We start from the raw sequence: 11,140 nt of genomic DNA, 5'->3' as shown, positions 1-11,140 counted from the left end.
TTCATGTTGGAACAAAACTTATGAGGTAAAGGGGACATATCTCATAAGAAATGCAGCAGTAACCAAACTTCTGTTGAGTATGAAAATGATGTGTTCATGGCAAGCACATGAGTGTATCGATGACAACAAACATTGCGGACTATTCGTGGGAGTGGCTCGCCTCCAAAATCTTAACGTCGAGTAATTTTTCAACAGAATGGCGTGTGTGTACGTTATAAATATGAACATAAACTTTGCAATACAATAAGAAAAAAAAAAACATACAAGCTTTACGGACTTGGTGGGAATGGCTCACCGCCCTGCACCATTAACAAAAAATATCAGTGATTTTTTATAGAATGGCCGGCGTGTGTGTGTGTGTGTGTGTGTGTGTGTGTTATGAAAACGAGCATAAACTTTGCAATATGTACAATAAAAAAAAAACATCAAGCCTCCATAAAAAATAACGTCAGTGATTTTTTTTACAGGATGGCGTGTTTTATATATAACGAGCCTAAACTTTGCAATACAATAAAGAATAAATACCAATCCTCAAGTCCTGCAGGGAGCCGCTTAAGGTCTCTATAGTTTAGGCACTTACATTAACAGTAGGTACATGACTAAGGGGAACGACAAACCAAGTCGCCGGACACGGGTGACTGACAACACTCGTCCCTCACAGCCAAGGATCAAAGAGAGATTTTCTTTGATCCTTACTCACTGCCAAGGAGACTTTAAGACACTATATAGTCTCATTGCTCACAGCCAAGCACGCCGCAGCAGCTCGGGGCTCGACACTCAAGGGACATATAGCTTGCACTCCTAAACGTATCGGCACTTAAGTTCTGTTTGAAAAGCCTCTTGTTGAAGTATTGGGGCCTTCATGGACTATTTTGTGATACTGTATTTTTTTTATAGTGACAGTCTTACTCGACTTCTGCACCTTGAACGGGAAAATCAACCATGAAAACCAGCTTCATTTTCTCTGTGGCCTTGGAAAATAGTCTTAAGGTAGCCCGATACGTTTAAGGATATAAAGCATATTGTCATTGCTTTGTACCTACCATTGGCGAACCTATCTTGATGTACATAATATCATATTGTAGTTAGAGTGTTAACCAATACTTATAGCGTCTATTTCTCTTCCTGAAGCATACAAACATATCATTTACTAGTCATTGACGTAAAAGAAGTAGGCTATTATCGTTTCTCCCGACTCCCATCGATACTCCAAAGTGTTAACCAATACTTTAAAATTTAGCATCTGTTGTACTCCTCAAGTATACAAGCAAATCATAAACTTGTCGATGACCACAGTGGATGTTCTTCTACACTCGCATCAATACTCTCAGAGACACACCAGTCCTCGTCAGCGGACCGACTTGGTCAGCTAGGCTTTGGTCGGCCGATAGAGTCGGTCTGTCGGCACCCTGCCTTTGGCCAAGGCCCGTGCTACCCCCTACGTATACTCACTCAGGCAGTGGTTCCCAACCTTTTTTTCAGGCGACCCAAATCATGCACCTCTAGACATGACCGCTACCCCACTAGTTTAGATGTATATGTGTTATTAACTTATTATAATATATTAACACCATGTTTGATATTTTGAGATCTTGGCGACCCCAGGGAAAACGCTTGGCGACCCCAGGGTTGGGAAAGGGGGCGGGCCTATAGGGAGAGAGCAATCTTGAAAAAATAATCAATACTCAGTGCTAACCAATACCTTTAGCGTCTATTACTCTTCCTCAAGTATTAAAACAAATAATTTACTTGGTGGTGACGTAGAAGAAATTCAAGCTCTTCCCCGACGACACCCACAAAGGAAGTCAGTAAAAGCACACACACGCCGGTCGCCGGTCCAGCAGTCAGTAGCAGCAGGCATGTCTGGAAACAGGAGCAGCGACCCATGCCTGCCGGCGGCCCTGGCTGAGGTGTGTGGAGTGAGGGGAGGACAGGTGCATGGGCAAGATTTCTACTAAGTGATAACTTTTTTTTTTTTTTAACGTTCAGTCTATAGTGCCGGTGGGCTTTCTTGGTGTGGCCTGCTGGTCGGCCCCAACCCGTAATGGCGCAGACAATTGTTTTGTATTGACGTCAGTCTTGCTTGACTCCTGCTGTCCCCCGAAGCTCCTCTTTGATTCTCTTTAGAGGGTTTATCTAGACACAGTGTTGACAAGTGGTTCTCATTACAGCATGTGGGTACTCTTACGCCACTCAGCAATGACTGAAAATTGTCAGCTTGTATCGGTGGGCAGGACTTGAACCCAGGTCCTCCATGACACCGCGCCCGCACGCTGACCACTCAGCCACTGCCTCCCCCTAGAATGGGAATGGACATGTGGGAGTTGTCAGAAAAATCCCGTTGGCAAAAAACAAAATGGTCCGACTCTTCTGGTACAGAAGCGGGACCCCCTCCCCCAAGACACCTTACCATAACAGATCACATCACACCCTTGTCCTCCAGATGCCGCCCTGGGCCACGGTGGGCCCCTCGCGGCTGCCCTCCACCGCCGGGGGCATCATGATGGGCGTGATGCGCGTCGTGCAGGAGAAGCTCAACATTTGGTAGGTAAAGGTAAAGTTGGGGGCATACGCTATGGCTGCGGGTAGCTGCGGAGCTTATCTCCGTCGCATTGGCCTTTGAACCTGTGGTGAGAAATAACCCATCACCCTGGGACACAGGGCCAGTGTGACATCCGGGTTGCCACAGTTTACCTTTCCCAAATTTCCACAGGTGCCCATTTACCCACTATTCCGGGAGGATGAAAAATGGGTGGGCTTCACGCCGACTGCCCGGGCCGGGATTCGAACGCGGGCCCACATAATCGTAACTAGACACGCTAACCACTGCACCACACAGGCTCTTTTATATTCAAGGCAAAGACACGTGACGAATTTCGACTTACTATTTATGTTCTGATCCTTTCTAAAGTGTACCTCTTAACCCTCCTGTGCCTCCTGCAGCTTGAGCGTGGAGGTGGCGAACTCGCTGGACTTTGGCGTACTTCAGGACAATGGCTCCTACACGGGCTTTGTGGGCATCATCCAGCGCGGGGTGAGACTTACATAGATTCACACAGGTGTTCAACTCACACAGACCCTACGGTTCAGTTCTGACTGGATGGTCCCATAGAACCAGGAGAGTTTGGTCAACTTTATCATTGGCGCCATATTGTTACCAAAATAGCCATGCGAAATTCAAATTAATGCTGATACAATATTTTTTTATGTGTGTGTGTGGGGGGGAGGGGGGTTAGGTATCGACAGGATCTCGAAGAAGTAACTATAGTCAGATTCAGCTATGAAGTCCGTATAGGCGGGGCCCGGTCGTGGAATCCACTGACCACAGCCAAACCAAGCCTTAATTATTATTGGAGTAAGTTCAGCCGTCGCTTAGCTCCGCCTCCGTCACGTTGTAAATGAGTTCTTTCTCTCAACTGTGGAAAACACTAGGGCGAGTCGGAGCTGCCATCGCGGATGGATGTGAGGGAGGAAGTGATTTGACGTCCTTGATCGCTGACAACGTCGGAAAGAAACGTTGTCACTTATGAAATTTATACAATTAATTACTAGCTATTATTCTAAAAAGCGACAAACTACATAGCACTTATATAGCCTTATTTCATGTATACAGAATGATTAAAGTATAGAATGCCAAATAGTAAATAGCTGAAATATGAGAGAGAGAGAGAGAGAGAGAGAGAGAGAGAGAGAGAGAGAGAGAGAGAGAGAGAGAGAGAGATGCTGCAACTGTGTGGAGAGGCTCGAGCCCCATCCAATCGGACATCATAATTGAGTCTGACAAAAAGGCACACAAAAATTAACACTATTGTAACAGCATCAGTTTGAATTTTGCGACTCTCTTTTGGTTACATGACGCCTGTGTTGAAGCTGGCCAAACTCTCTCATTCTAGACTCCGTTTACTCTGTGCCGACTCCGGGCCACGACAACCCAGCAACTTTTAGGCTCCTTTCACAATGTGCCGAATCAGCATCCGGCGATCGTTTCTAGACCGCTTTCCGACCATGTGCGACCCTTTCACATCAACATTTCACACCCAAGACCTCGTATACCCCGAGTCGCTGGGTTGTCGTGGCCCAGAGTCGGCATAGTGTGAACGGGGCTAAACTTTAGGGCTCTTTGTTCAAGCAGGAGGCAGTATCGTCACATTCTGCCATGCCTGGGGGTTGGGATGGCATGTTCCTCCCTTCTCCCTTGTTTACCTGCGACAATAAACTATCAATCAATCAATCTATCAAGCAGGAGGTGGCCCTTTCCGTGACGCCCCTTGGCTTTACACCGGAACGAGCGGGAGCGATTGACTTCGGGGAGTGGGTCAGCTTGGAGTATTACCAGCTCATCTATACTCGGCCCTTCCCTGAGGCGGATTTGTCTGGTTTCATCAAGCCCTTCTCTTTCCCGGTAAGGGGTTGCAATTACCACCAGATATTACTGTGTGTCATATTAGTGATTATTATGTGGCTATAGTGAAACCAGATTGGCGAGATCGTTTTTTATTATAATGATACATATATTTTCTTTTAGGTGTGGATGCTTCTGCTTGCCAGTGTTCTTTTCTTCTCTGCAATAACGGTTTTTGGGCAGACGATGCAGTCACGTTCCAGGAATAATACGTAAGTTTGAACATCGCGGGTCTTTTTTTTATTGTTTCCTTTTTTGTGTGCCCTTGTGCTGTCTCCTTTGCTGTAAAAAAAAAAAAAAAATCATGTGAATAATTTGACTTAGTTTAGCCTGCACGAAGAATATATCCTTTACACTTTAGCCTGAATTTCAAGCGTCGTATTAATTTTCATCAACAATACTGCACTTGACTGATTTATACTTTCTGATCCGGCGTGGTTAATCGGTTTTGTTGATTTTTGTATCAGTTTTTACGAGTGAGTTTGTAATATGTCGACTTAACTGAAAATCCAACACTTCTAACCAACGCCGTCCCAAAAATGGAAGTAAAAACTCAAGCTAACCACGTAACTGTTAATAAATACTAACACGACATTTAATAAATCTAGCGCTTAAGTATCACCTCCTCAGTGAAGATAATGAAAAGCTATATGGCCCTCGTGGCTATATACGTGAAAAAAATGACGTTTTTGTTTTACTGAAGGCCATGCAGCAAGAAATGGAAAGCTATTAATAAATTGCCTTGGGGATTGGAATCAATTACTGCCATTGGTTTTGTTTGAGTTCAAGTGGTATTAGTCAAAGTATCGAGAACTATACCTACAAATGATGTATAGTTATATAACCTCTACCTTATTCCCCTTTACTCGATTCATTATCTCATAACGACTACAATACATTTCAGAGAGGATTTAATTGCATTTAGCCAGACCCACAGTACGGCTAGAACATAAAAATAATGAACATAGATAACGTAAATGGAGCAAAACATAGGTATCTAATTGTTGGTGTCCTGTAATTTTTTTCTTTTTTTTTCTTTTTTGGACAATGAAAGACACCTCGAGCGGCCATGTTATTGTCTATGTAGCTACTCTTTTCCTCATTATATAAAACTCAATTATAGTATGTGTTTGAGAGATGGGGAATTACATATAATATCAGCAGTTATCAGCGCTGATAAACACAACTCCTTTATCCTTTATCCTTGCCGTACGTCGCGTCCCTACAGGTTGAGCAATAAATCCAGCGTCGGCGAGGTGTCCCCGTCGGCAGGTTCTGGTAACACTGGCGTCCTGGGGCTGGCTCAAACGATTCTAGAGTGGACAATATCGCCTCTCCTCATGCAATGTAAGAAAAAAAAAAGAAAAAAAAATCTGCACAATAGGTATAGCCTGATTTTTTTTTTAAGTGTAGCCTATTTATCTTTATTTGCAATAGTGTGGATGATTTGTCTTTTTTGGGGCCCGTTTTTACTTTTAAAGGCGTATCTATAGTTGGTTTTGTGGATTTTTTTTATGACACTATCACTATGTACGACTGAATTAGTAAGATGTCAGAAACACGCCAGTCCTCGTCGACAGACCGACTTGGTCGGCTAGGCTGACGTCAGCCGATAGAGTCGGTCTGTCGACACCTTCCCCCCCTTTCATGAGCCTGAGGTCCCTCCTCGGAGACGTAGTACGCGCTTGACCCTGATGGACTCTATTATATAGCCCGTGTCCCCACCCTTGTGGTGGTGACAAATTAAAAAAAAAAGGAAGATGTCGACTAAATGCGAATATTCAACATTTCTCACTAACTCCGTCCCAAAGATGGAAGTAAAAGCCAAACTCCCCACGTAACACGTGTGTGTGTGTGTGTGTGTGTGTGTGTGTGTGTGTGTGTGTGTAATAAACCACGGCCTGATCACGATCTGGACTCGTCATCGCCTGCACGTACCCTCCCAATTAGAGTAAGGCTCATTAAGTGTGTGTGTGTGTGTGTGTGTGTGTGTGTCCTACAATAATCAACAAAATTACAGGCCTTATCTTTTTTTTCAAGGCAGTTTATTTTTTTTTGCTGTTCCTAATTACGTTTGATAAAGACTATGAAAATAATTGGTCCGCTAACTGTTTCCAAAATTAGCGAAAACGCTAATGAGCTAGTGAAGAAGTTAGCTTTGCTAATTATCGGTTAGCGGATTAGCGGAACCGTGCCCACCACTGGTATTGTGCTTGGTCAGGGAAATATTCATCAAATGATTTTCCCGGCATATCCAAGTGCGTGGCAAATGCTTGCTCCAGTTCCTTTGATATACGCTCTTAGCAGTTAATTTCACGTAACATTTACTCTGGTGAATAGTCCGGCATTAAAATAATAGTAAAATTGCGATGTGTTTCGGAGGGCCTTCGCCGAACCCCTGAAACCGGACCACCGACGGTCGAACCCAAGTTATGAACCGCTGCTTCAGGTGGATCCGTTTGCCCTGGGTTGCCCTGGGTGATCTGAGCTGTTTCATTTAGCCCCTTAACCCTAACCAGAATCGATTAATCCATGGATGGATTGCTAGAATCAGTTCAGAGGAGGATGACCAAGATGATTCAGGGGATGAGGAACCTCCCATATCAAAATAGGCTGAAACATCTAAATTTACATTCACTAGAAAGACGAAGAGTGCGGGGAGATCTGATAGAAGTATTCAAATGGGTCAAGGGTTACAACAAAGGCGATATAAGTAAAGTATTGAAAATTAGTCAGCAGGATAGAACACGCAGTAATGGATTTAAATTAGAAAAGTATAGATTTAGGAGAGATATAGGCAAGCATTGGTTTAGTAATAGGGTGGTGGGGGAATGGAATAGACTCAGCAATCACATAGTTAGTGCAGGGACGATAGCTTGTTTTAAGAGTAGACTGGATAACTACATGGACGAGGATGACAGGTGGCAGTGAGGTGTGGGTGCAGTAAGGAGACAGGGTACTGGAGCGTATGCCCGTACCGAAGGTAAACGAGGATCAAGCCTCTACCTGTAACCCCTGAAACTACACCTCACCCATCATGAGTAGTGGGGGGGATTTTGGAGCTGCCCTGTGTAGGCCACTCGGCCTCTTGCAGTTTCCCTATGTTCTTATGTTCTTATGATGGTCTTGGTCGGAAGGAGGTGCCCGCAGCTACCTTTTGACATGCTTGTCCTTGTTGGTGTGGGCGCGGGGCAGCAACATCATGGCTGCCTCGCGGGACGGTGCTGCGAATGCTCGGCGGGGGGTGGCTGCTGACCTCCCTGGTGCTGGTGACGGTGTACGGGTCCAGCCTCAAGGCCATGCTGATCTTGCCCCGCGTGCCCCTGCCCTTCACGACCCTCGAGGGACTGGCTGCATCGGGCATAACCTTCCTGACTGTTAATGGAACCTTCATGGATACGATTGTCAAGGTATTTGTGACAGCACACACACACACACACACACACACACACACACACACCGTCATCTCAAAGATTCCACTCTTCCACCTCTCCCGGCACCACCATGCACAGTGCACTCCATCCTCTACCCAACACACCACAAGCACCATCACCGGGTTAATCATTTATAGGAGGATTTTATTTGTTATTATTATTATTATTATTATTATTATTATTATTATTATTATTATTATTATTATTATTATTATTATCAGTAGTAGTAGTAGTATATAATAATGAGACACGAATCAGGTAGAGAGGGAGGAGTGCAAACACTGTATAACCTACTTGTCCAACAGCCACAAACACCTGAGGCGCCGAGAAATAAAAAAAATAAAAATGAAAGCAATGCGGGAAGTAAAAAGAGGGCAAGATAAAAAAAAAAACAAAAAAAACCCGGACAATTTACAGTTTCACCCAGCCAACGATTTTCTCACGTGATTCATGTTTTTCTGGTGATAGATGTAGTGAATTGCATGATTTTGTACCTCATTTCCGGAGAGGTTGGATATTAAAAACCTTAAAATACACACACACACACACACACACACACACACACACACACACACACACACACGAAGCACTCTCTATATGTATGAATGCATTTAATCTTCTGCAACAATAAACTTATCAATCTCTCTGTCTCGTTCACCCTTAGCACGCACCGGCCGACTCGACGTTTGGGAGAATTCGGAAACATACGAATATAACCCACAATGTCGTGAGCACCATTACCCAGGTGATTCAAGGGGTGGGCGCCAGTTCGGCCTTCACCTCAATCCTGCTGCCGGTTTTGGGAATGGCATTTAACAAGGTATGATTATAGTTATTCTTCCTCCGCCTCTCACATACACATCACTTCTGGAGGTCCATGCACAGGGCGGTCAATTAAATCATTCTTCTTTTTCTTTTTCTCTTTCTCTCTTTTTCGTTCGTTCTCTTTTCCTCTTTCTCGTTCTCGTTCTCTTTCGCTCTTTCTCGTTCTCGGTCTCGTTCTCGCTCTTTCTCTTTCTCTTCTTCCTTAGGTTTGGTCCCATTAGAAAAAAGAAGTGTAAAGAGACACTCGAAATTCATATTGATGCTGATAGTTTTATTTATTTACATTTTTTTTATTCCTAGATATCGCCAGGATCTCGTAGAAGTAAAACTAGAGCACGCACACACACACACACACACACACACACACACACACACACACACACACACACACACACACACACACACACACACACACAAATAACAATATTGTCCTATCATCCATTAATTTCGCGTACCTTTTTGGTAATAACATGACACCTGTGATAAAGTTGGCTAAACTATATCCAATCCTATGGCTCTATGTCCTTACAGTATGGTTACTGCAAGCTGTATATCTGCGAGTCGTTCTTCCTAACCTTGTCTGGCCCGATGTTCCCGAAAGGTTCCTCTCTCAAGCCCAAAGTCGACGAAATGTACGTGGTAGGCCGAGGTAGGGCCATGCAGTTATGATAATTGAGGTTATTTCAGTGTTCTCAAATATTTCGGGACTCACACAACCACATTTGTTAAGACTTTCATCGAGGTTGTTATTGTGGCTATTTCCTTGGGCAGTTTTATGAGCCCAGTGATAGTTTGACAAGGCTTCTACACCATTAATGTGAAAAGCACTCATGGGAATCCAACTAATCTCCTCTGTGGCCTTGAGAAATACTTGAGAGCCGATAACGTTGGAGAATATGGCGTAAGGCTTGCTTGGAGTTTAATATACGTTTCTTTTTCCTTCACGTTTCATTGATATAGTTAATGCCTTACGTATTTGAAATTGATGAAGTGAAGATTGATTCATAACACACACACACACACACACACACACACACAGTATCGTCCGCCTTAGGGAGTCGGGTCTGCTTCAACAACTGCATAAGGACGGTGTGGGCAGCGCCTTGATGTGTGCGAACGAAAAGAGCTCGACCGCCCTCACCCCCACCAGACCCCTAGAGCTGGGCGACTTCTACGGCGTCTTCTCTCTCTACCTCGGAGGCAAGTGTGTTAGATGTATATAAGAAAAAAGTGGAACCAGATTGTCCAGATCGTTTTGGCGTTGGCTCCCGCTGGTCTTCCCCTCCCATCCGCTCTGCCTCACTGACCCAACACCTAGCTCTTCCTCTAGTGTGTCAGCTCTTCACTACTTCTAAGGGAATTAGATGATTTTTTTAATAATATAATAAGATCGTGCTGTCGCTATGCTCGTCGCCACTCGCTCCCGTGTGTGTGTGTGTGTGTGTGAGAGAGAGAGAGAGAGAGAGAGAGAGAGAGAGAGAGAGAGAGAGACTTGGATCACCTGACTATATACGAGAGCTCACCTGTCCCCCCCCCTCTCTCTCTCTCTCTCTCTCTCTCTCTCTCTCTCTCTCCCCTTTGTGCAGGCCTGTGTTTGGGACTCATGGTGCTGGTAATGGAGTTCGCCTTCCCTCCCCGCTGGAAGTGATCCAACGGCCACCAGCCACACCAACCTGAAACAGTATTACCAGATTGGTATACACAGCTCTTTGGATTTTCCGGTTTCTGACCCACAGCAACAGAAATTACGATTTTAACTATAAATGAATATCGTTATCGTTATCGAAAAGCATAATTGCTATCTCTTGTGCATGTTTTTTTCGCCATATATTTCAAACGTATTAGTGTTTATTAAGTTATATATATGTGGGTATTTGTCTTTTTGTCTTTTTTTTGGGGGGGGACGGAGGTAGTTAGAAGCTTTGGATTTTCATAGTCAAGTCGTATTGATATTTATTAATAGGTATGTGGCTGCTTAGTCTTTTTCCTTCTATTTTTGGGACGGAGGTAATTAGAAGCTTTGGATTTTCTTAGTCAAATCGTATTGATATTTATTAATAGTTATGTGGCTACTTAGTCTTTTTCCTTCTATTTTTGGGACGGAGGTAATTAGAAGCTTTGGATTTTCTCAGTCAAGTCGTATTGATATTTATTAATAGTTATGTGGCTACTTAATCTTTTTCCTTCTATTTTTGGGACGGAGGTAATTAGAAGCTTTGGATTTTCTTAGTCAAATCGTATTGATATTCATTAATAGTTATGTGGCTACTTAGTCTTTTTCCTTCTATTTTTGGGACTTAGAAGCTTTGGATTTTCATCGTCAAGTCGTATTAATATTTATCAATAGTTATGTGGCTACTTGTCTTTTTATTTCTAGTTTTGGGACGGGGCAAGATCGAAGTGTTAGATTTTCAGTCAAGTCGACATATTACAAAATCAATTGAAAAAAGAGACAATTTTTAACAAAACCAACTAACCA

General features: G+C 43.7%; 1 protein-coding gene across 2 annotated transcripts; it reads left to right on the top strand.

The window, feature by feature from the left end:
- Window positions 1-4,069: 4,069 nt before the first annotated feature.
- Window positions 4,070-10,012, top strand: LOC127009597 (glutamate [NMDA] receptor subunit 1-like). Of its 2 annotated transcripts, XM_050882803.1 has the most exons (7): window positions 4,070-4,402; window positions 4,526-4,614; window positions 5,631-5,749; window positions 7,598-7,812; window positions 8,501-8,656; window positions 9,193-9,293; window positions 9,701-10,012. In XM_050882803.1, exons 1-7 carry the CDS (start codon window positions 4,157-4,159, stop codon window positions 9,882-9,884), a joined length of 1,110 nt encoding a protein of 369 aa, XP_050738760.1. In that variant the 5' UTR covers window positions 4,070-4,156; the 3' UTR covers window positions 9,885-10,012. The 2 variants fall into 2 exon arrangements, with proteins under 2 accessions (XP_050738760.1, XP_050738761.1); XM_050882804.1 differs by lacking the exon at window positions 9,701-10,012 and having other exon boundaries at window positions 9,193-9,600.
- Window positions 10,013-11,140: the final 1,128 nt, after the last annotated feature.

Source organism: Eriocheir sinensis, chromosome 41, assembly GCF_024679095.1.
Source record: "Eriocheir sinensis breed Jianghai 21 chromosome 41, ASM2467909v1, whole genome shotgun sequence".
Lineage (NCBI taxonomy): Eukaryota > Metazoa > Arthropoda > Malacostraca > Decapoda > Varunidae > Eriocheir > Eriocheir sinensis.
This window is presented reverse-complemented; position numbering and strand designations above follow the sequence as displayed.